Here is a 25,621-nt window from a genome sequence, read left to right on the forward strand (position 1 = left end):
TCTGAAGGGTAAAAACAGTTAAAAATTGAAAACATCTACCAATGTTAATAACAATTGCCAGTAAGTCCAAGCACTTGCTAAGTGATCAATTACTCAGAGGAAGAAAAGGGTATCAGTAGATGATAGAAAACTAATAGGCTTTTTAAAAGCACCTTTTACTGTAACCGTCCTAGGCGGTCAACTTAGAGTTAAGTAGAAAATTTTGTTTTTATAAACAAATATTTGGAATCAATCTTGGTCTCTACTAACACATTATGTAAAAGTATATTAGTCATCTCTACTAGTGGAGGGGAAAAGAACGAGTGAAATGTGAGACATGAAAAATGAGCAAGCAGGGCAAAGATAAGGTAAATGTCTCCATCAGAGTTGACAAGACTTTGTCCTAGACAGTCAACGTCCAATTAAAAAGATCTTTTTAAAATTCAATGAAAGGGGGACGCCTGGGTGGCTCAGTCGTTAAGCGTCTGCCTTCAGCTCAAGTCACGATCCCAGGGTCCTGGGATCGAGCCCCGCATTGGGCTCCCTGCTCCGCGGAGAACCTGCCTCTCCCTCTCCCACTCCCCCAGCCTGTGTTCCCCCTCTCACTGTGTCTCTCTGTCAAATAAATAAATCTTTTTTAAAAAAATAAAATTCAATGAAAGGAATGCAACTGCTCCTCGTAACTCAATAAATAACGTTTAAAATTAAAATAGCAATAAAAATATTCAGTAAGATAATGATATCCCCAAAAGCTCCACAAACTGAAAAAGCTGAATGTGCTTGCTTCTGGGGAAAGAAGTGGTGAGGTTGGTGAGTTGTTTCGTTATTAGTATACTTTAAGGCAATTTTTTTTAAAGATTAAATTTAAGTAAAATTAAACACGCGAGCTGGAACTCCGTTGCTATGGCAACTCCGCGTGGCGGCGTCCCTTTTGTTCGTGGGGGGTTCTACTTCCACTCGGCCCGGCTCCACCCAATACGTCAGATCCTCCCCTCCCCGGTCCCGAGCGGGTGGTGCCGCAGGGGGCGGAGCGCGAGTCAAAGCCCCGCCCCCCAGCGTGACGCGCTGCTTTTCTGACCGCGGTCTTTCACTCAAAACCGGCACACCCTCCCTTCCCCAGAGGGCGGCGCCAGGCCGGAGCTGCGCGCCCGCCGGGGCTCCGCCCCCTGCAGGAGAGCGTGTGCCGTCATTTCCGGCTGCTCTTCCCTCTGGTACCCGGTGTGAGCTGAGGGATTAGCGTGTGTGCCGAACTCCTCGGAACCATGGTGAGCCTGGCCCCACTGGCCCTGCCCAAACCCTGCCTCGTCCCGCCGCGCCCTCCCGCCCGCTACCCCTTCTGCTCTCCCGTGGCCGGGGGCTCCTCATGTCTGTCCCCGGGGACCGCAGCACATGGCGCGGGCCTAGGCGTTTGGCTTGCGCCGGGCCCGTCGGCGAAGCCCTCCATACCTAACGGGGAGGTGTGGTCCTCCTTGCCAGCGTTTTGTGCTGACTCTCCATAGTCGCGGAACGCGAGGCCTGGGGGTCAACCCGAGCGAAGAAATTTCTAGTGCCCCGGCGGGTGGGTGCTACAGGCCCCGCCCTCCCTCTCGGGGCGGAGCCTGGGGCAGCCGGTCTGGAAGGGCTGGAGGGTGAAGATGGAGGCGAATCGGCCGCGTTGCCTCGTCCGCCTGGCGGTTGTTGCGCGAGTGGCCTCCACGAGTGGCCTGCAGCCCCTGCCTGCTTTATCCTTAAAGTCATCTTAAGTCTTGCCATATTTAACAGTCATTCTTTTTGGTGTATAATTATTACTCGTAGAGCACTTGCAGACCCCAAAGGTAAACTCCTTGCTTAAACAGGTTGTATAAGTCCCTCACTCCCCCTAAGTAAATGACCGCTCCAATGACGGAGATCGTCATTTGTTTGAAAAAGTAGGCTATGCTGTAAATTAATTTTCTCTTAAATATGTACATGTATTTCTGGTGGAACGCATCTATGTATACGTGTTAATATTGGTGTCCAAACTGATTGTTGATTTTCCTTTTTAGGCGTCCCTTTCCCTCGCACCTGTTAACATCTTCAAGGCTGGAGCTGATGAAGAGAGAGCAGAGACTGCTCGGCTGGTGAGCCTTGTTCTCCCATACTTTTAAAGATCCAGTTATAATTTTAGGAATTTTAAGACTGTAAAATTGATTTTTACTTTCAATCTTTGATTTTTTTACTCCAGTCTTCTTTTATTGGTGCCATCGCTATTGGAGACTTGGTAAAGAGCACGTTAGGACCTAAGGGCATGGTAAGAAAAGCAAGGAATCCTTATGTTTTGATTCTGCTTTAGAGCCATTTTTGGAAATCTAGTTAATAGCTCACTTTTTGGGGGATGCTTTTTAAACTTTGAAAGTTAACTCTTGTATACGTAAGACATGGATATGATCTCCTTCTGAAAAATCAAAACAGTACTCCTACAGCTAAAGTCCTCTGTGACAACCATAGTTCTGTTTGGATGTAAGTTTTCCGGATACTTGTTTTTATGTAGATTTATGTGCATATTATGTATTATGTGTTATATATTTTTTGTTTTATAATAGGTATTTGTATGTACTTTTTCTGTAGGTTGTGTCTTAAAATCTCTTTCAGTGTAGATATTTATATTTTGTATTTATTCATTGTTTTCGCTATTACAGTGCTGAAACAACTTTGTTAATGTCTCCCTGTTCTAGTGTTTTTAGGGGCGGACACCAGGGTTTGCGTATGGAGTGTATGCATTAAAAAAAAAAAAAAAAACTGAATGGATACTGCCAAATTGCCATCCAGAGTATTTACACATTAGCAGTAAATGAGAGTACAGATTGACCCATGCATTCTTCAGATGTATTTATATCTTGAATCAAGTATGTTCCTTTTAGGATAAAATTCTGTTAAGCAGTGGACGAGATGCCTCTCTTATGGTAACCAATGATGGTGCAACTATTCTAAAAAACATCGGTGTGGACAATCCAGCAGCTAAAGTTTTAGTTGGTGAGTCTGAAAATGATAAGGTTTCATTAACATTTTGAAACACATTTTTAAATAGGCTTTGTTGACTACTTTCAATTAATTGATGTCCCCTTTTCAATTACTATCATTATTAAAATATAAACTTCTGGAGTGCCACGCAATTATTAATAATAAAACGTTTCAGACTGAGAAGGAAGTTCCAAAGAGTTTGTCAGGTGAGGAAACCTAGATAAGTGAGATTCAGGTTGGTTGTGGGTATGTTTGGAGAATTAGGTAAGCTAACGGAGAAGTAATTTAGAATGCATTTATATCAAATACAAATGAGTTACTAACTAGCTTCTTATTTCTAGATATGTCAAGGGTTCAAGATGATGAAGTTGGCGATGGCACTACTTCTGTTACTGTCTTAGCAGCAGAATTACTAAGGGTAAAAGTATTTGAGCAATTTTAACCTCATTTTTTTTTTTTTGCTCTTGTATCAGAAGTAGTCAGGTCCTTTCTGTGTGTTTTCTATTTAAGAATGTTTCCACTATTTATTAATAGGAAGCAGAATCTTTGATTGCAAAAAAGATTCACCCACAGACCATCATTGCGGGTTGGAGAGAAGCCACAAAGGCGGCAAGACAGGCTCTGTTGAATTCAGCAGTTGATCATGGGTTGGTATACCAAAATAATACTGTTTGAAACATTTAACATTCTTTTCAAAATAGGCTCAATGCAGGAAGTCTGGAAAACAGTGAAAAGTATACACAAACATGACCCTATTGCCTCATCCTGCCCCGATAACAAAACAGACCCCCACATTACACTCGAGATGTAGTTTGGGTTTCCAGTTTTTTGCATGTAAAAATCAAGAAAAACAAAACAAATAGAATCATTATGTAATCATTCTAACTTAGTTGATTAAAAAGCATATTTTTGGGTGTCTGTATTTTCTGCAATAGTATAATATTTTTAGTTTTAATTTTCTGCAATAATTTTTTTTTTTTTTAAGATTTTTATTAGAGAGAGCATGGGGGGGGGGAGTGAGAGGGAGAAGCAGACTCCCTGCTAAGCAGGGAGCCCGATGCGGGACTCGATCCCAGGACTCCAGGATCATGACCTGAGCCGAAGGCAGTCGCCCAAACAACTGAGCCACCCAGGCATCCAATTTTCTGCAATAATTTAATAGTAGTGTAATTTATCTATCTGTAGTCGGAGATCTGTTTTGATAAGTTTTAGATTTATAATAGTAGTTGTGACAAACCCAAAAAAATGTTTGAAGAGGGATAATTGCTGGGTCCAAAAGTATATGTATTTTAAGGCCTTTTTATTTACAAGTAATCCTCTAGAAAACCTTCATAAATTTTCACTCTTAATATCTGTATAGCAATACCTGTTTATCCAGGTTCTTGAAGCATTTGGTATTTTGTTGTGTTTCTTTTGGTATTTTGCCAAATGGTGGGGAAAATAGTATCCTTTAATTTTGCATTTCTTGGTTACTGTGAACTTTCTTTTGCTATGGCTTAGAGCCCTGACGGGTGAAATTATCTATTGATAAGTATTTGGATAAATTTTGAGAAGAAAAATAGGATTGATACTTTTGAAGAAGCATTTTAAAAACAGGCATGAGTGTTTTTGGTTTTTTTTTTTTTTTAGTTCTGACGAAGTTAAATTCCGTCAAGATTTAATGAACATTGCGGGAACAACATTATCCTCAAAACTTCTTACTCATCACAAAGACCATTTTACTCAGTTAGCTGTAGAAGCTGTTCTCAGACTGAAAGGCTCTGGTAATCTGGAGGCAATTCACGTCATCAAGAAGCTAGGAGGAAGTCTGGCAGATTCCTATTTAGACGAAGGTAGGAATATGTTGAATGTGGGAAAACAAGCTTTGATCAGACGTTGAGGGCTAAATAGTGAATCAGGATTTTAGCTAGTCAGGACTGGTAACACTTTACAAAGGCAGAAAATTTGTATTTAAGAATAGAAATCATTGCAACCATTTTTGTCTTTTTGATCCATTTACTATACTTACTGTGTGCTTCATTTCACACCGTCCCAGCATTTCTTTGATAATCTCTAGGTTTTACTTTATACCTTGAAGTTCTTGCAGTCTCTAGTAAAGAGAAATTGTAGTTTTAGTAAAAGTCAGCTATTCTCAAATGGCACTTTTTCCAGGAAGAGTTTGTGTATCATTTAATTGGTGGGTATTAAGGTTATAGTTCTTGGTGTTCTTAAAAAGTAGTAAATAAGTCTTAGCAACTGCTCTTTCCTTAGTAATAATGTATTTTGTTCTTAGAGTATGAATTTTCAAAACATCTTTATATTGTACTTAAAAATGGCTTATGGAGTGGAATGTGTAAACGTTCTGTTATAGAGGAGAAACAGGAACAAGGGTGTGTTTTACCAGTGATTCGTATTCCAGGTTTTGCTGTATGTCATTTCTCTCCATTTTTCTTTAAGGATTTTATTTATTTGAGAGAAAAGAGAGAAGAGAGAGCACAAGTGGGGGGGGGGAGGGGCAGAGGGAGAAGGAGAAGCAGACTCCCCCCGCTGAGCAGGGAGCCCAATGCAGGGCTCCATCCCAGGACCCTGGGATTATGACCTGAGCCAGAGGCAGACGCTTAACCGACTCAGCCACCCAGGCGCCCCATTTCTCTCTATTTCAAAGGAGTAACAATTCTAAAAATATTCTTTGTTGATTTTGTATGCAAGCGCTGTGTAGCATTTCTAATAGGGCCTAGTGGTAGGGAAAGATAATGAAAACAAGGATAGCTACCATTCTTGAATGTTCTGTGCAAGCATTCTAATAGGAATTTTACTTAAAATCTCTTTTATTCCTCATGATGTTGAACTAGTGATTGAGAATTAGGTTTATCTGAATAGAGCAGAAAACCCAAGATGATAATGTCTTAAAAAGGTAAAAGTTATACATCTAAAAGAAGCCTGGAGAGAGAGTTCCAAATTACAGGCCCACAGGCTAGAAACTAGCACTGTGGTTAACTCTTGTTTTACAGATGAATAGCTAAGGTTAATTTGTCCAAGGTTGCACACATAGCCGGTAAGCAGCATGAGCATGGTTGGGGTTAGGTTTGTTTGACTCCATTGTACATGGTTTTTTGTTTTTTGTTTTTTGTTTTTTTTTTCATTTTATCACCAGCCTCAGTTCTTTAAAAAGTTCAGTAATCTCTAGCAATACCTCGTTTTCCTGAATCTTCACAGTTTTTCTCTTGCGTTGGTCTTAAGCTAATGAAAGTGGACTTACTAGCTTTATATTACAATCCACACCTGCATATTTTGTATATATGTGAAACAGAAGTTTCAAAATACTGTGTTTATTCTTAAGGTTTGTGCTGTGTCCTTAGATTTCCACCTGCTAAATTGATTTTATGATCACTTGCTTTAGTGAAATGCTTTATAGGTTCTAGGAACTTGGTGAGTTGGACTTAAATGCATGTTCTTTGAAAAAGTAATTTGATAAAGCAGACATAAAGATTTATCAGTACAGCTTTTGAAGTATTTACTAAAATACTCAATGTGTTGTAGGCTTTCTGTTGGATAAAAAAATTGGAGTAAATCAACCGAAGCGAATTGAAAATGCTAAAATTCTCATTGCAAATACTGGTATGGATACAGACAAGATAAAGGTATGTTAACTACATTTCTTAGAATTCTAATTGTTAGCTGCTTTATAAATTCAGGCTGGGAATCACTTGCACTAAAAAAACCTAGAACACATAATAAATGTATTCAAATATGTAATTTTAGTGTATTTACATAAAAATATTTATGCTGTGCAACTCAGGAGTAATGAAAGTGTTACTACTTTTATGCTTTCCTTTGTCTTAGATATTTGGTTCCAGGGTAAGAGTTGATTCTACAGCAAAGGTTGCCGAAATAGAACATGCCGAAAAGGAAAAAATGAAGGAGAAAGTTGAACGTATTCTTAAGCATGGGATAAATTGCTTTATCAACAGGTCTGTATGTGCTTTTGCTAACAATATTTGTAATAATCTAATGATTTATATCTACAAAGATGTATGCAAATACTTCATATTGAATTAGTGACTTGTTACTTAGGAACTGGTGTTTTTTCCAAATAGAATGTTACAGCAAAGCATATGTATCACCCTTTTGGTGATGTTTTATGTTAATTTACTTGACTAATAAACTTTTTCATATTAACAGTAATAGTTTTCTGATCTGGCAGTTGCATCTTAATTTTGGGCAATCATATACATATATTTGGTGGAGAGCTTCAGTTTTATCTTAAATGATGGGACTTTGAAGTAGCAGAAAGTTAATAGCAAAGGAATAAAATAAGAATGAAGAAATGAAAAGTAATAGAGTTTTAGGGCTTTAATTTGTATGAAGAAGTATGTGTAAACTTTTCCCACATTTTCTTTCTTAATTTTTAGTATCTAAGGTGTTTATGGATTTTTTTCAAAGGCAATGGAAAATTTTTTTCAGTAAAGCTAGAAAAGGCTCTATAAAAAGTCATGACTATATCCACTCCAGTGGCCTGAGTCAGCATAACATGGAATCAGTGTTCAGGTGGCAGGCACTCTGGGCTCACAGCTTTCTTCCATGGCTCTCTGGCCAGCTTCTACCCTGATATTACAGGGTCAGGTATTTAGGATCCAGTGGTAGTGTGTGCCACCTCATAGCAGCGTCTAGAGTGGGCAGTGGAGGAGTCTTAATACTCACCATGTCCCCCTTTGCCCCAGAAGCCCAGGCTAGAGTTTTGGCAAGAAGTTCTCTATTCCCCTCCAGGATGGGGGGCTTGAACCCACTGCTTTGAACTGTTTGCTCATTCCCACCTCAGGGCCTTTGTGTCTAATTTTACCTCTGCTTAGATCTCTTGGATTTTTTTAAATGGTGAAAATACCAAGAGGAACAGCACATTTCTAGCAATGAAATGGCAGTGGTTAACTTTGACAGTTAATATTTGATGAAAAATCAAATATTTGCGGGGAGGGGCAAAGAGAATCCTAAGCAGGCTGCATGCCCAGGGCAGAGCCTGACGTGGGGCTCAGTCCTACGAGCGGGAGATCATAACCTGAGCCGAAATCCAGAGTTGGAAACTAAACTGACTGAGCCCACACAGGGGTCCCTTACACCTAATGAAAAAAATTTTTTGGCCTTTTTTTAAGTTCCAAACTTAAACCTGTTCTTCTTACTCCTATTAAAAAATAACATTTCATTTTGGAAAATAAAAAAGTATAAAGAAGGAACAGAATCTGAGGTCTAACGTTCCTGAAATTCATTCTTTCATTAAGTCAACTTGTGTATGTGTGTGGTGTTCAAGTTTCAGTTTTTCACTTAGCTGTGAACACATGCTATAAACTTTTGTATATTGCCTTTTTTTTAACCTAACAATATAAATTTTTACTTAACATTACAGTTTTTATAATTGGTAAATTGTGATGTACACAAACACACTTGTAGTGGACATTGAGGATATTGGCAGGTTTTGCTGTTCTCTAAAAATTTTTATACCTACCTTCATTAAAGATTTCTAATATCTGAATTCATTTTCTTGCTGTAGAGCCTCAGGAGTGGAATTAAAGCATTTGAACATTGATATGGTTTTTGATGCATTTCTGCTACATTGCTTTTCAGAGTTATGGTCCAGTTCATCCTATCAATAGCAATATAAAAAACTTGTTTGCAGTGCTAGCATGGATGCACTAAGTTGTGTAATTTATGAATTCTTGTATATGGTATTTCTAATTTGTATTTCTTTATTGGTAAGGTAAAAATGGTTCCATGTTTTTTAGTCTCATGTATTTTAGGCTTGTGAAATAGCAATTTTTAACATTTTTATTTTATTTATAGGCAGTTAATTTATAATTATCCTGAACAGCTCTTTGGTGCTGCTGGTGTTATGGCGATTGAACACGCAGATTTTGCAGGTGTGGAACGCCTAGCTCTTGTCACAGGTATGGGAAAAAAGGCATTAATTTCTAACACTAATCACTCTTGGATTTATTGAATGTTAGTAAATGTAACTTTTGAGAGTGCAAAGAAATACTCTAAGGGGCTTAGAATATAAATATTCTGAAATCTGATTTACAGTTTTTTGACATCCTTATATACCGAATTATATGCCATGTTTGCCATAGGTTATAGATGTTTTGTTTTGTTAGAGATTTTATTTATTTATTTGATAGCTAGTGAGAGCAGGAACACAAGCAGGGGGGGTGGGAGAGGGAGAAGCAGGCTTCCCACCAAGCAGGGAGCCCAGTGCGGGGCTTGATTCCAGGACCCTGGGATCATGACCTGAGCCGAAGGCAGACGCTCAAGGACTGAGCCACCTAGGAGCCCCATCTTTGTTATATTGTTTTAAAGATACTAGATCTTTTCTCACAAACCCACAGAACCAGTGATCTACCCCTCCTCTAAAGAAACTAAAGCTTAAAAAAAGACTGAGTTTTATCAAGAACTAATGATGTAATGTATGGTGATTAACATAACAAAAAAATTTAAAAAAAGACTGAGTTTTATCTAGTTTATTCATTGTTTACTTCTAGTGCTGAGTAGTCGATCGCTTTGCGTCCTTTCGCTTTGCGTCCTTTGTGATAGTTACAATAGTAACTTTTAGTGAACATTTAATTATATGTCAGAGAGTGGGTCAAGTGCTTTTAAACATTGTGTTTGTTAATTTTTTTAAATTTGTGGAGGTAATGGGTCACCTGGGTGGCTCAGTTGGTTAAGCGTCTGCCTTCGGCTCAGGTCATGATCCCAGGGTCCTGGGATCGAGCCCTGCATCGGGCTCCCTGCTCTGCGGGAAGCCTGCTTCTTCTCCCTTTGCCTGTCACTCCTCCTTGTGTGCTTGCGCCCCGCCCCCACTGTCAAATAAATTTATCTTTTTAAAAAAATTGTGGAAGTAATGTTGAAATAAGTGTGAAACAATCCAGCAATGAATAATGAAAAGTTAGTATACTATAATACCCCTCAACAGAGGTATGAGTTTCATAATCCCAGTTGTGTGGAATAGAAATGTTTATAAGTAAGATAATGTCTCCGTCAAAATGACATAGCGTTGCAACTTGTTGACTTTGTTGTAGCAATAGTTTTTTTTTTCCTCGTAATAGTTTTTAAAGTAACTGTTAATTAAGTAGCCGTTGAAAAACTAAGTTTTGCAGCCCTTACTCTTAATTTTCAGGCCCTTGAAAATGAATGAATGGGTTGGAAAGTTGGTTTGAGATCTTGAAATGAGAATTACGGAGAGGGGTTCGAGATACAAAGCCACTAGGAATGTTGAATTCAGTTTTCAAGTGCCATGAGTATTAAAAATAAAAGTGTACTAATTATTGTAAGGGTAGAATTGGTTTCATCTTAGAATAACTTCTTAATCCATTTTTAATATTTTGAGAAGCATGGTCTTCTGACCTAAAAAGAGAGATTTTTCTTTCATTAATTACTTTGACGTGGGTTTACTTGCTTTAATTAAAGTTCTTTAAGAGCCATACATACTTGATGCTTAAGGTGATAAAATTTATGGTGTAATTCCTCCTTTAAGGCAATAAAATTAAAGATAATGACATAAGAAATAAATGTGAATGATAGCACATTCATGGGATAAGTTGATATCTTAAGGACTTGATACATGAAATTGCCACATATACTCAGAAGAATATTGATTGCACCATGCACAACCCACGGCAAAGTTGGCCCTGTTGTGCCTCCCATCCTTAGCTTATGTGGTGTCAGGATGCATGAAGTTGGTACTTGTAAATGTCTATAGAAATATTTTGTCAGCAAATGTAGGTAAGTGAGTGAATTTAGGATAAACGAAATTCTCGTAAGCCAAGTTAGTCTCATTTTGGGGGTATGGGGTGTCCCAAATATCTGTTGTGTCTCACACCTAGAACACACAGCAGTCTCAGGCTCAGGCCAATCAAAAGTCAAAAAGTTAGCTAAACAGATAATCATAAATGAGTAGAGTTGGAAAGACCAGAGTTCTTTCTAATAGATTTTTTTGTAAAATAAAGTATCAATTATTCAGACTTAACAGTAAGGAGTAGGAAAAGAGGGGTTGGTTGATGATGGTGGAGGGAATCTACTTTATTAAAAGAGAGTAAAGAACTAGAGAAAAGGATTTTAAAATAGAAACTGAAGTTTTACAATTAACCAGGGAAGGAGGGCGCCTGGGTGGCTCAATTGGTTAAGCGACTGCCTTCGGCTCAGGTCATGATCCTGGAGTCCTGGGATCGAGTCCCACATCCGGGCTTCCTGCTCAGCAGGGAGTCTGCTTCTCCCTCTGACCCTCTTTCCTCTTGTGCTTTCTATCTCTCATTCTCTCTCTCTCTCAAATAAATAAATAAAATCTTTAAAAAAAAAAAAAAAAGGAACCAGGGAAGGAAATGGCTGAATCTTTCAGCTTACACCATGGGAGATGTAGGGAAAATAGGAATAGGAATAAGATATAAAAATAAACTTGCTTTTTGTTTTAAACTATTTTATTTATTTGTTTGAGAGAGTGCATGGGAGGGGAGCAGCAGAGGGGGAGGGAGAGGGACAAGCCGACTCCACGCTGAGTGCGAGCCTGCACCACTGGATCTCACGACCCTGAGATATGAGCCAAAACCAAGAGTTGGATGCTTAACCAACTAAGCCACCCAGGCGCCCCAAAATAATTTACTTTTTTGATATCTCATTCAGTTTGCTCTGGGAAATTCTCAGTATACATTTCCCCTTTTTCTGGGCCTTATAGGGGCATTCTGAGATTTCAGTTATCATGATGATTAGCAGGTATCAGGTGTCCTGTAAGCAGTTTCTAATGTCATCTGTAAACATAACAGAACTAGTCAAATACTTTCATGTTTTGGGAAGTTGGATCATAAGGCTACTGGTCTTGTAGACTAGATTCAAAAAGAGAATCGGAGTTTAAATTCAGACTTAAAAGTAAATGGTAAAGTCCCAGTTTAACCTTCAGGGAAAAAAAAATAACCTTTGGGAAATAGTATTATACAGGGTGCACATTAAAGACAGACTACGTGGATTTGAATCCCAGCTTCACCGTATTATTTGCTTGAGCTATGTAACTTTGGAAGAAACTCTTAAGTATCTCTTTACTTCAGTTTTATTAGTTTTATATCAGATAATAACAGAGCATCTCTCATGAAGGTTATTGTAAAGATTAGTTTATATGAAGTGCTTCAAAGAGGGCTTGGCCTATAAGTAAGCAGTCAACTTAAAAAATGTCTTCATTAGTTCTTGTTAGGAAACAAATTTTAAACATCATGTGCATTTAATTAACATATGTTTATGTTCATAGGTGGTGAAATTGCTTCTACCTTTGACCACCCAGAACTAGTGAAGCTCGGAAGTTGCAAGCTAATTGAGGAAGTCATGATTGGAGAAGATAAACTCATCCACTTTTCTGGGGTGGCCCTTGGTGAGTGATTATGTAGATCCTGATTTAGGTTCCTAAATCTTTGATAGGCTCTGTTGAAGTTAAAAGAAATACTCTGTTTATTAGAGTATGATGTGTCTTAATTAGTGAGAAGCATAGGATGCATGTTTATTTCAGTCTCTTTTGAGGTTAAACTCACGTTAACCTTGCTGATGTGAACAGTATGTATTCAACATGATTGTTTCTTCGATAACTTAGAACTATTGTGAACATGAATAATTATCAAAAAGAACGTTAACAGCAGAGGACATGTTAGCCTTTAAAACCAAATAATAATCATAACCACTATCTACATAAATAATAGAAGGCAAACTCTTACTTTTTGTATTCACTGACCTAAGAATATTATTTTTTAACTTTAGGTGAAGCTTGTACCATTGTTCTTCGTGGTGCCACTCAACAAATTTTAGATGAAGCAGAAAGATCTTTGCATGATGCTCTTTGTGTTCTTGCCCAAACTGTGAAGGATTCTAGAACAGTTTATGGAGGAGGTAAGTGTTTTAAAAATATTAAACATGTTTTATTAAAGTATAGTAATGGTTTGGCCTTAATGATTTCTAGAAAGTTTGTATATAATGCGTTTGCACTTAATTTTAAAATGCTTGATGTGTCTTAAGGGAAATCAGTAAGTCAGTGTGTTGGAGATAACTAAACGTTGTATTTTATTGGAATTTCATTTTCACCTGCAGGTTGTTCTGAGATGCTGATGGCTCATGCTGTGACACAGCTTGCCAGTAGAACACCAGGCAAAGAAGCTGTTGCAATGGAGTCTTATGCTAAAGCCCTGAGAATGGTAAGTTGATAAAGACATCTGAACTTACACATTTTGTGAGTATTGATGGTTTTTTAAACGAATACATTTTTCTCTCTTGGACACGTTTGCTAATTTTTGGCTTTTAAGATAAAGAACTGGTTCACACCACTTAAATTTGATTCTGGAGCTTATCTTTTTTTTGAGCAGTAATTGAAAGGAACAATTTTAATTGTTTCTAAATGTATAATTTTAAAAAAGCTGTCCTAGTTAGGACTAAGTCAACTTTCTTATTGTAGAATAGTTAAACCATTTGTTTTTTTCACTTTATAGTTGCCAACTATCATAGCTGATAATGCAGGCTATGACAGTGCGGATCTGGTGGCACAGCTCCGAGCTGCCCATAGTGAAGGCAGTACAACTGCTGGACTGGGTAAGAAAACGACTGTAGTAATTAAGAGTAACTCTTTACCAAATTCTTTTTTTAAGATGAATTCTTAGGATAACCATAGAGAAGATTTCTGTGGCGCTTGCCTCTGCAGCCATTATATGTCCTAGGAGAATGTTTAACTTCATATTCTCAACACTGTCAGAACTGTTCTTCCATAAGGGGTATAAAACTAGTTAGAAGACTTGTAATTAGTTTATTATGTGTTGACTGTAGGATTTAAATATATAAATAGTAGTAATATCCTGAAATAAGTATAAACCTTATTAAATTTCTTATAATAAATATTAAATCCTACTCTCACAGGAAACTTACTCTGAGGCATTCTTGAGTGCAGGTCTTTACATAGATAAAAGTGGCCAAAAGGGCAAATTTAATTCAAATTGAAAGATTTCCCAATGAACTGTCCAAGACATTACAGGAATAGTCATAAAGGGTAGATAATCCTGTTACTGGAGAAGAGAGAGCTAATGAATTATGATCTGTCAGGTGAAGTATGATTCTCACAAGAGGAAAAGTAGATGACTTTTGAATTCTTTCAGTTCTTAATCCATGGTGGGATTAGTGATAAGCACATTTTCCGCAGTAATTTTACATATATATATATGTACACGTATATAGACACGCATTTACATAGGTAATAAAGATAGGTGATTGAGTGTTCTGTGTAAATTTTCCATTACCTGAGCTAATTGTCCTTCATTAGTACAGATGATCAGTAGTTGACCTTTTAATTTTCTTAAAAGGCTTTCCTTGAGTATTAGACTGATGAGAATGCTCTAACTAAATTGAGTAGTTGAGTCTTGTAATCTCATTTTTTATAACGATTTATAACTTTGTTGTAAGTCATTAGAGATATTTTGATAATTTAGTTAAAACTATTGTTGCTTATTTAGTAAATACTCTCTTTTTAGATATGAAGGAAGGTACCATTGGAGATATGGCAGTACTGGGTATAACAGAAAGTTTCCAAGTAAAGCGACAAGTTCTTTTGAGTGCAGCTGAAGCAGCAGAGGTGATTCTTCGTGTGGACAACATTATCAAAGCAGCACCAAGGTATCGTAGCACTTAAACAGTTTTTAGGAAGCAACAAATAGATAAATGTGTATTTGGTCATTGTAGTTGATAGAAAAAGGCATTTCTGCCTAGCTAAAAAGTATTATGCACATTATTTAAAATATGTAGTCACAACTCTTTAAATCAGAAAAGCTTAGAGGGAGAGAGGTATGGGTGACACAGGGGAGCTCTCAGGATTGAAAGGTCCATGAAGAACCAGATTATATGGGGGCGAGGGCTGTAGTGTTAAGAACGAATGTCTTTTCACCAGGCTGAGTTTGCTCCAGTCATTTTCTGTCCTGTACCGTTTTTCATATAGATTATCTTAAGCTCATAATGTGCAGAGTTCCTTACGTGTTCCTATTTCAGCAGTTTTTGTTTTGTTTTGTTTGTTTTAAAGATTTATATGTTTTAGAGAGCGCAAGTGCAGGGAGGGGCAGGGGAGGGAAAGAGAAACTCTAGCAGACTCCTGGCTGAGCTCGGAGTCCTTTGTGGGGCCTGATCTCACAACCCTGAGATCATGACCTGAGCTGAAACCAGGAGTCAGATGCTTATCCAGCTGTGCCACCCAGGGGCCCCTCATTAGTTTTTCTAAGATGTCAAATTCTTACAGAAACTCATTCACACAAAAAATAGTTAAGCAGCCAGAAAATCTTAACTTTTGAAGATTCAGTTAATAATTTTAATTGTTCTTAGTAGTAGTTACTAAAACGTTAATTTTGCCTGTTACGGTGGTGGTTCAGGTAGATGGGAGACGATGATTGCTTGCACCAGGAGACAGAGGGAAGGGTGGTGAGAAGGGGTTGGTAAAAGGTTTTGAAGGTAGAGCCAGCAGAATTTGATGATGGTTTGGATATAAGGTGTGAGAGGAAAGGGAATGAAGGATAAGCTGAGGTTTCTGTTGGGATAACTGAGTTTTTCTTATCTCAGATGCAGAAGACTTTGGGTAAGGACGGTGGGGTGGTCAAGCTTTGGCATTTGAGCTTTCCATTGAGGAAGCAGTTGGGTAATTGAAGCTGAAATAGAGAAGCTTGAGCTGTAATTGTAAGTTTAGGAGTTGTCAGCCTGCATGTGGTATTTAAAGCCATGAGACCAGTTGTGTCCCCAAGAGAGGGAATGTAGCTTAAAGGAAGGAAGGGGTTTTAGGCACTGGTCACTTGAGAATTCCAGTAATGAGTTTGGAAAGATTCAGAGCAACTGGCAGAGGACACTAAAAAGGAACATGAAGTATAGGTAAAGGATAATTATTAACTGGGTGGTGGATACATGGGGATTCTTTATATTAATCTCTGCTTTTCTGTACATTTGAAATTTTCCATAATACAAAATTTTGAAGGTTGGGGCCTGGGTGCCACTGAGGTAGGAGGAAAACTAGGGATGGGGTTTTCCTCAGAAGCTAAACGAAGAAAGTGTTTAGGGATGGGGAATGATCAACTGCCACAGTGATAAAATACATTGGTCCAGTAAGATAAAAACTGAAAATTGACCTTAAAGATTAGATTTAGCAACAGAGGCCGTTGGTATTCTTGACAAGCAGTTTTGTGGAGTAGAGGGGACAGAAATCTGAAGTAGGTTTGACAGAGCCAGGAAAGGAAGACTTGGCGGAAGTGTATATAGACTGCTTTCTCAGGGAGTCTCTTGTGAATGGAAGCGGGGAAGTGGGATGGGAGCTAGAGGACCTGGGTCTCTACTGTGAACAGTCAGTGCTGTACGTGGGAGTGATCTGCTAGCGGGGTGATGGATGCAGTAGAGGGAGCAGCCCACTGAGTAGCTGTTAGGAGGAATGAGAGAACGAGAGAAGGGCTTGGTTTTAGATGGAGCACGGGGACCACAGGGAGTTCGTCCCTGGGAACAGGAGGGAAGGAGGAGCACTGTCAGGAGATTGCACCTCAAGTGGATTCTGTTATGAGGAATCTCTTTGTGTGGAACCCTGTTGCACCCCTTCAGCGGCTTCCGTAAATGGCAGCTGTCATCCTCTTATTATTGGAAGAAGGAAAGAGGAGAAAATAGTGATTTGGATGTGGAGAGAAAAGGGGAGTGGTATTTAAATCTGTGGTGTAGTGGAAGGGGGACTGGGCTGAAAAATCTGAAGATTCTCTTTCTCTGGTACTGGTTAGGGTAGGGTAATGAGGAATGGTCCTATTTTGGAATGGAGCCTTGGTGAGGGAAGGAGGAGTTGAGAGAAAGTTTCTTGGAAGCTGTGCCAGCAAAGATGGTTGAGTGTGGTTCTGTTTTCTCCTGTCTTTTTAAGCAGAATGATAGCAAAAGGAAACAGGTCTGTAAAGTTTTCTGGCTTGACGGCAAGGTCACATAACTGCACCCACCCTCAGAAATCTTTGCAGTGACTTGGCACCCTCAACCACATTTGAAATACACTAAAATACCTCATTTGATCTGATACCACTGTTTTAGTGGTTTAAGTGTCTATTAAATTTAGTAGACATACTCAGTAATTTGTAGTAAAGAAACATGAGTAATTATTTGTGTTTATCTCAACCTTGGAATTTTTTTTATACTTAATCTCCAGGGGACTCGTTTTCCAGATTAGTTGCCCCATGACACCTGCTGGAGAAATTTTTCTGTATTGATATCTTTCAGCATTCTTAATCATACTCCCATAAGCTTCCAGGGTTGGAAGATCTTTCTTTATATTTTTTATATTGCCCCAGTATGCTGTACTCTTTGGCTCTGTTTTTATACTTTTTCTGCTTCTGTAGAATGATTGCTCTACTCTAGAAGCAGTGCTTACATAGGCATTAAGTAAAAAAATTCTCTAGTGCCCTGCCCTGCCTCCTTCTTGAGAGAGTCATTATTTTCTCACCAGAGAATAAAAGTTTAACATCTAAGATGTATTGAAAGGCACTGTTTACATACTTCGGTGAGTTACCTGACCCTATCACTAGCCTATCTGCTGGCATTCATTTTCATTATTTAGAATAATGATCCAGAGATTTTCATCTAGAGGCCCCAAAGCCTTATCATTTTACAAATTCTGGTTACGAGTAAACTGTCTTTGTCTTTGATTTAGTAAAATGCCCTCACACATTAGTTGAAAACCTGAATTAACCTTTTTTTGGAGAGTATGTTATTTGTTAAATAGGTTGTTTGGATGAGAAGTTGAGAATTGCTAAATACCTATGGGTCTTCACATTCCACAGATTTTGTACTGTCTTCTTACTAATACAATAATAATGAGGGATGTTAGTAATGAGGTAGAAACATCCTTGTTATAAGGGATTGGTTATAATGGTTTTGATAAAATTAGGATTTCAGCTGTGTTTGTATTTAATATAAACCCTTGGTTATAGTCACGCTTTTCAATTTTACAATTGCGTTTTCTTAAGTGTTTGTTTTGTAATACTTGCAGGAAACGTGTCCCCGATCACCACCCCTGCTAAACATTCCCATGTGCTGTTGAGCTCTGGACCAGTTAGTTCATAGCAAAGTTGTGTTTGAAAGACTTCGACCTTTTAAAGAAGACTGTGGAATTGAGAAGTTTATCTGTGGCTCTTATATCCTTAAGTTTGGACATTTAACTGACCTTCTATTTTAACATGGGTCTAATTTATTTGCTGTTTCATTATCCATAAAATTTAGTTGATTTAAAAGTTCATTTCTCATACTGCATCAAAATAAAAATTTGAACAATTAATTGTTCTTATCTGTCTTAGTGGTGGTTTGTACTTTTTTTTTATTTAATGGGAGCAAATGATTATACTCTCAGTATGGAGTTGTTCGGCTTAACTGATGATTGACCGTACACATTTATGAAATAATGATCTTGTCAAGTCCAAGTCAGATGTGATAAACATAAACATAGGTTAATCTCTTGGTTTGTAATTATATGTAACCTTTATTAGCTGTTTAATTTTTATTTAGTGAAAGTATCTTAAAAGTTTAGTACTCAGTTTAATTTTGTGTTGTCTAAGTACTGTCTCTTACATAGGGCAAAATGATCGTGGTTTCTGTTACTTCAAGTTTGAAAGAGTCCTGTTTTAAAAGTCATTTGTTACAAGTTGTTTCTCAAGCACCTTTGATGCTTTAATGGGTAATATCTTAAAAAAAGATGGATGTGGTGAGATTTAGGCATTGTTGATTGTTGATCAGTCAGGATTTTTTGTTTTTGGCAAATGGATTCTAGAAAGAGTGGGAATAGGGATAGGTATGTACTGAGTTAATGGTTTAAAGGTGAATTTAGATATGGAGGTTATTAATGCCTCAATGTATGGCAGAAGTGAAAGTCTAGCTAGCAGTAGGTTGAGTTTTTACAGGGTATCTCTGCTACCTTAATGGAGACATATTTTATTCCCATAGAGGAGCAAAAGGGTTTTCAAAGAAATGCTGATAAAACAACCTGTTTTATTGTGTTTGTTTTTCTAAAGTAGGCTCCACGTGGGGCTTGAACCCATGACCCTGAGATCGAGCCACATGCTCTACCGACTGAGCTGGCCAAGCGCCCCCAGTCTGTTTTGGTTTTGTCTAAAAAGTTTGTCTAAACATTTTAATATTACTTTTGTAGAAGCTATTAAAACTGGGAAAACTTGTTTTTTTTTGTGATCCTAGTGTATGTCCTCCAACATTCACATAAAGGAGAAGCTTTTCCTGAGATTATCAAAGAGAATTGTACTGATTTTTTTTTAAGTACTTTATCACATCGTAACATCTGTTTTCATCTCCATACCTCGGGTGGAACAGGTGAGCATATCATGACCAAGAAAACCTACAGAGGTTTCAGTAGAAGTGGGTTTAAACATCTGAGAGTGCTAGATAGCCTGGAGTAAGATCTTAAAAGGATACTTGGGCATGTTTTCTCCAGAGGTCTTAAAAAGAATACACCTGTTAAGTATTAATCTAAAAAGAGGTAGAAACATGGGAGCTTCATTGTTATATCCAAAAATACACCCATGCCTCTTTTCCTCTTTGAATTCATATCCTTTGAAGACCTTACATTGTTGTCATAGACCTAGACTAGCTCAGGTTCACAAATTTTAATGTCTTTTCAGTCAGAACTTAAACACCAACCTAGGCCCTGCTATTCCTATAACAGTTTTAGGATGGAGTTTCTTATAACTCAGAAACAGTAAATACGTAAGCAGTGAGTTTTTCACAAAACTTTTGTGACATGGAAATAGAGATTTGGAATGTATGTTAATAGTAAGGACATGAAAAATTGTCTTAAGTGCTTAGGATTTTTAAATCTATTCTAAGTAGCCTTCAGTTTTTCTTTGAAGGGTAATATGTGTACTCTTTATTCTCCTTTTACTGTCTTCAAGCCAGGATCCATTCTTTGCCTGCTTGGAGGCCATGGGCCCACCCACTTTCCTTGCTGACTGCCTCACCACTTCCTGTGGTTTAACTCAGGAGGCACTGGCAAGATATGGGGTTAGGGAATTGATATTTTCTTCCGGCTTTTGCTCTTTGTCTCTGGAAATGGCTGCATCCCTGTGAGACCTATCAACTACAGTTTCACTGGTAGCCCCTTTCTTCATGCCTTTTAGCTCTTTCTAGATTAGGGTAACATTGCTGTTCACTGTTCATCTAGCCTCATGGGTGGTGACTTCTCCTAACACTCCTATCTGGCTGTCTCAATACTATCTTGATCCCCCACACCCCCAATATTGTCTAGTAATAGGCCCTTAGGATTGGCTCTCCTTCTGCCCCTCCCACCCCATGTGTGCACTCACGTACTCTTAAAAAAGATTTTTCTCTGATGCATACATTTTGGGTTTCAGGGCTTTTAAAATTATGAGTAAAAAGTTATATTTGGTGCTTCATTTTCCCCTTTTTAACTTTCTAATTATGCCAGAATTTCAAGAAAACATCGGAGGGTTACAGAAATGTTAATATGCATTTACATGCTTTATAAAATTGATTGAAATCCTGTAGTGAAAACATTTTTGGGTAGCAGGAGCAGTGGTGAACCCTTAACCATATTGTTTGAGAAATGTTTGTTGTATGTTATTTTAGAAGAAAACCACTGGACTAAGTGCCAAATGTTTATAATTTGACATTTGATTCAGACCAGTTAGCTCTTTAGACGAGAACTCTGTACAGGTCAGTTGGCATCACTCTGTTTTATGGCTGTAGCCTACAGGGGTGGAAAAGGTGGGCCCATGAATCTTAGGAGGAGGAAGACAGGGTCAAAAGAAATCAGAGCCATCTATAAGGCTGGCTGTAGACACAGTTCAGAAGGCAGTTCTGTTGGCATAACGTTTCTAGCATCTACTGAGTATATAGTTTTCGTTTTAGTCAGACATGAGAAAATAAACTGTAGATCTAGTTGCCTAGTGGAAATCTGGACTGGTTACTAAAGGAGTTAAATATTTGACAGCCTATTATATTGAATGATTAAAGGGGATCTCTTGGCAGTCTAATCGGTTGCAAATATTCTACAGACTGGGAGGTAGCAATAGGAAGAGATTGTGATATGAAACGTTTTCTTCCTCTGGTTTAGCAAGAAATATTTATAGTAGGAAAACACTTGAAAATAGTCTGTGCAGTGTCATTTTAGAACCAAACATTGCTGGGTAAAGTTGCTTTTATGGCAAAAGTAACTTTTCAAAAGCTAAACACAAAGTTTTAGTAAAGAGGACACTTTTTGTGTCCATGCTGGAAGGGTTCAAAAACATAAAGGACTATATTATATTAAATCACCCACTGACAGCAGTATCTTTGAGGTTGATGTATTTATGTGTAGAAGAAAAGGTCACAATTTACATTTTAAAAAACGGCCAAAATATCTAAGTTATACACTGACCATCAAAAGACCCTGTCTACAAAAATCAACAGAAATCAGAGCAAAGGCTGAGAAGCTGCAGCTAGAGGCAGAAGCGTCCTATGTATACCACAACCTGCAACTCAGATTTCCAGATGCTTGGTTCAAATAAACATTTTTCACCTACTGCCTTTATTCTAATAACGGCTCTGGAAATGTTTCCCTCAATGGAAAGGGATTCAGTTCAGCTCTGCTTCGTTAGTGTGAATAAACGGACTCTGCAGAGGCAGACAGGATTACAACTGGGCTTGATTTTAATAAGACCACATTGCCAACAAGGGGTTCTACTTTCTAGATGACTTCTAGCATTGTGGTAACAGGAAGCAGTTGAGAGCAGATCTTGGGTCATACCCTCTAGGGAAAACCAGCTAAGTCAGCATGAACCTCTAAGTGTAAAGTGGCAGCCGGACTCCACCAGGAGGCATTTTCCATCGGGTCTTCTCACAGCATGCACTGAGCTGGAGGGAAGAAGCTTCATCTTGAGCCTTTGCAACAGCACAGAGTTGTGTTGTGAGTCTGACTGAGGAGGTAAAAATGTCTTTTATAAGCGGCCCGAATTAATAGTATTTTCATATCACTTATGGTCATTCATAGTAACACAATTTATCCTGCAAAGGGCTGGAGCCAGGCGAATTCTTTAGTAAATACCCTAATTGAGGCGTTCATGAGCATCTTGACCAGCCACTTCTGGAGAGTGGAGAAGGACAAAATGTCCTGGCCCTTCTTACTCTTCAGTGTTTCAAAATAGCTGTTTGGAGAAGCTGATTTTCTTGCAAAGAAGTCCTCATGCTACCCAGAGCACACAGCTTCGCTTTGGGAGAGATGTTGGCCAGAAATTTTTTCTTCTTGGTGTGGTTGAGGCATTTCTTCTCACTTGATCAGCCCCCACTGGCAGAGGCACCCCACATATCCCAGAGCAATCCTTTGCACTCTAAAGGAGAGGTGTCCAGAAGACACTGGGGTTGTGTCCTTGGCCTTGATTGACAGCTGAAGCTTTTCAGGAGTTGGGAGGAAGAAGTAGAGAAGGCAGAGCAGGTGCCTCTCCATCCTGGCTTTCCTCCTGGGTCAAGGCATAGCGTCTGGCTTTCCTGGGGTCGGGCTCTGGCGTCTCCTCTGCCCATCTTCCCACACGGCGCACACCTTTGGCCACCTTGGGTGCATTCCTGCAAGGATTATGGTCATAGATGACCAGCTTCAGACTTGACAGGTGGGCCAGGCTGGGGAAGTAACGGATGCTGTTCCTGTCCACATCGATCACCTCCAGGAAGGGCATGTGCAGCAGCACAGCAGGGAAGTCAGTCAGCAGGTTGCCTGAGAGCCAGATGGTCCGCAGCTCCTGGAGGCGCTGGAGCTGGCCTGGCAGGAGACGCAGGGCGTTGGAGCCTGCGTGCAGCGTCTTAAGGAGCCTCAGCTCACAGACCACATCTGGCAGCTGGGTGAGGCAGTTGGCCTCCACCCACAGGGTCCGGAGATTCTGGAGCAGGCTCAGCTCACTGGGGAGGTCGCAAAGTTTGTTGTTACCCAGGTAGAGGATGCAGAGCTGTTTCAAAGTACACACCACCTGAGGCAGAGCCTTGAAGTTGTTGAAATCCAGGGCCAAGATCTGCAGATTCTGGAGCTGCTCCAGCTCAGGAGGCAGGCTGTTGAGGCGGTTGTCACTCAGGTAGAGCTTGACCAGCTCCTGGAAGGAGCACACGTGCGCGGGGAAGCGGTGGAGCCGCTTCCCACTCAGGTCCACCATCTTGTCCGTTGGCATCTCCCGGAGGTCTCTGACTACGTAGCTCTGGCAGCAGTCGGTGGGGACGAAGGCCACCAGGGCCCTGATGGCGTTCCCCATGCCGAGGCCGGAGGCACAGTGAGTCCCGGCCCACTGACTCGCCGATGGAGCGCCCCGGGGGCGGGGGCTGCTGCGGACTGCCCGGAGGCCCATTCTCCTCTCCCGTCATAACCTGGGATCGGCCTGACAAAAGCCAGTCACTTCGACAGAGAAAAGTGCTCACGATAGCCACTTGAGTGTCGGGTGACAGGGTCTGGGAGGCCAGGTTTGATTCACAGACTTGCTTTCAGTCACCTAAGCTCCGGTTGCCTTTATCTACATTTTTTGTTTGTTTGTTTCAAGCTGAAAATAGCTTCACTGTTTTTTCTAATGATAAAACATTCAGACCTTATATAAATGTGTAACAGAAGAAAATAGTCCTCTTACCAGGGATAAATACTGTAAACATTTTAATGTATGTCCTCTAGCCTTTTTGCCACAAGTAACCAATTTATTTTTAAAAATTTACTTAACACTGTTTAGGAGTCTTTTGTCATAACCTATGCACATAGTTTTGTGTTTGCATAACCACCTGTATTCCATTACATGGAGGCATCGTAAGTGCATACAGGTCTGTAATGTCGGGCACCTACCTGGCTTACAATCATCCTCATACTTGCAGTGTGAGCAGTCATCCACTAATTTCCCTAGGACAGTTCCTTTAGATGTGTTCTTGGGTCAAAGATATGCATCTTTTTAAAGGCTTTTCCTTGATAGTGTTCCTCCCTACCCCCACCGCATCTGAACCAGTGTACCTATCCTTCTAATAGTTTTCCATAGTTTACAATTTGCCTTTGACAAAAGACAAGTAGAAAAGCAGGAAAGAAGAGGAAAGCCGGCCTCCTGAAGCTTAAATAAATGAGGATGCGTCTGTGGCAGCGAACAGTTAATTGCCAACCTAAGGTTTGTGCTTTTCCTCCACAGTGTCCAGTCGTAGGAAGCAGCTATCCAGCCAGGACAGGGCCTACTACTGGGCTTGGGCAGAGAGTCTAATTCTGGCTAGTGGAATGTGGGCAGAAGTGATACGTGTCTCTTCTAGGCCTGGCTCATATAAAACCTTGCCTTCCTGCACACTCTTTTTCCCCATCTGCTTGCTGGATATCAACACCAAGGGTGACCTTAGAAGCCACCGTGTAGAAGTCACATGTTGAAGTTGGCAGGGCCTTGGTTATCCTGGATCCCTGAATAAGTGCTAGGATCAGAACACTTCCCTGCCTCCCTACACACACATTCCCTACCACCAGTTGGATTTAGATAAATGAGAAATAAACCTCACTTTTGTTAAGCCATCCAGATCAGGGAGTGTATCTATTACATTATCTTAGTGAATAGAGCATTTGATAAAAATAAGGAGGTAAGTCTATGTATACTGATACGCAAAGATAAGATAAATGAAGGGGGGGGGAGGCAGGTTTCAGAAGTTTTTTATGAGCCCATCTGTGAAAAAATATGCATATATTCTTGTGTATGCATAAAAAGATAGCTGAGACCTAACAGTGATTATCTCTGGGGAATCTGCCTGAAGGTTTGGGGGTGATAGGAATCCTGACCTTTCCATCTTTCTGCAAGTACCCTCTTGTGCTGTCTGACTGTTTTTTCTTTTTTAAACTATAGACCTACATTTTAAACCTATTCCAAAAGAGACAATCTATCAGCCTGCCTGCTATATGGATAGAGTGCCGGGGTTTGAGGGGAGGCTTGGCATACTCTTCACCTTCCTCCAGTGCCTTTACTGTTCAATTGCTCCTAACAGCCTAAGCAGAGCAGGAGAAGAGCATTCCACGAGAATGGCTATTTCAGAGCTCTCTGATGATGCAGGGCCACTACCCACCTTTCTTCTCAGTCACAACTGAAGACTGAACGTCCTTGGACTTTCTACGCATTGACTGTCAGAGGCTATTATCTTGAGCCTTCTCTTTGCTTTGTTGATTTGTACTGTAATAACTGAATAACCACATTCCTCTCAACAAGTACTGTACTTTGCCTCTATATTTAGCCTGGCTACTGGTGACCACAGATGGTCATGAAGCCGCTGCCCTGTTGCCCCTAGAAATGACGAGAACAATGATTGCTACCTGTTATTATTTGTAACCAATCTGCTGAATACTAAGCACTGTGCCAGGTGCTTTCCGTCTACCATCTCTTCTCAGAACACCTGCCAGAAATACATTTTTTTCAAGATTTATTTATTAGAGAGAGAGAATGACCAGCGGGGAGGGGCAGAGGGAGAAAGAGAAACAGACTCGCCACTGAGCGTGGAGCCCAACACAAGGGCTTTGATCCCAGGACTCTGAGATCATGACCTGAGCTGAAATCAAGAATTGGATGCTCAACTGACTGAGCCACCCAGGTGCTCCTCAGATAAATACTTTCTATCCCCAATTTTCAGAAATTGGGAATTTTCAGAAATTGAGAAAACCAAG

At 39.6% G+C, this 25,621-nt stretch overlaps 2 protein-coding genes across 2 annotated transcripts; one reads left to right on the top strand and one right to left on the bottom strand.

Annotated features, from left to right (window-relative positions):
• Nucleotides 1–1,155: 1,155 nt before the first annotated feature.
• On the top strand, nucleotides 1,156–18,259 carry CCT2 (chaperonin containing TCP1 subunit 2). The gene is made up of 16 exons (XM_028110954.2): nucleotides 1,156–1,244; nucleotides 2,004–2,078; nucleotides 2,183–2,248; nucleotides 2,859–2,970; nucleotides 3,300–3,376; nucleotides 3,493–3,605; nucleotides 4,588–4,790; nucleotides 6,478–6,578; nucleotides 6,781–6,908; nucleotides 8,770–8,873; nucleotides 12,215–12,334; nucleotides 12,715–12,843; nucleotides 13,042–13,145; nucleotides 13,437–13,536; nucleotides 14,466–14,607; nucleotides 17,975–18,259. Exons 1-16 carry the CDS (start codon nucleotides 1,242–1,244, stop codon nucleotides 18,003–18,005), a joined length of 1,608 nt encoding a protein of 535 aa, XP_027966755.1. The 5' UTR covers nucleotides 1,156–1,241; the 3' UTR covers nucleotides 18,006–18,259.
• Nucleotides 18,260–22,379: 4,120 nt separating this feature from the next.
• On the bottom strand, nucleotides 22,380–23,219 carry LRRC10 (leucine rich repeat containing 10). The gene has a single exon (XM_028110746.2). The coding sequence runs from the start codon at nucleotides 23,217–23,219 to the stop codon at nucleotides 22,380–22,382; it is 840 nt and encodes a 279-aa protein (XP_027966547.1).
• Between the last annotated feature and the right edge of the window lie 2,402 nt (nucleotides 23,220–25,621).

The sequence above is a fragment of the Eumetopias jubatus genome, unplaced genomic scaffold (genome assembly GCF_037043125.1).
Source record: "Eumetopias jubatus isolate StellerSeaLion01/CBP00866 unplaced genomic scaffold, mEumJub1_p1.0 scaffold_8, whole genome shotgun sequence".
Classification (NCBI taxonomy): Eukaryota; Metazoa; Chordata; class Mammalia; order Carnivora; family Otariidae; genus Eumetopias; species Eumetopias jubatus.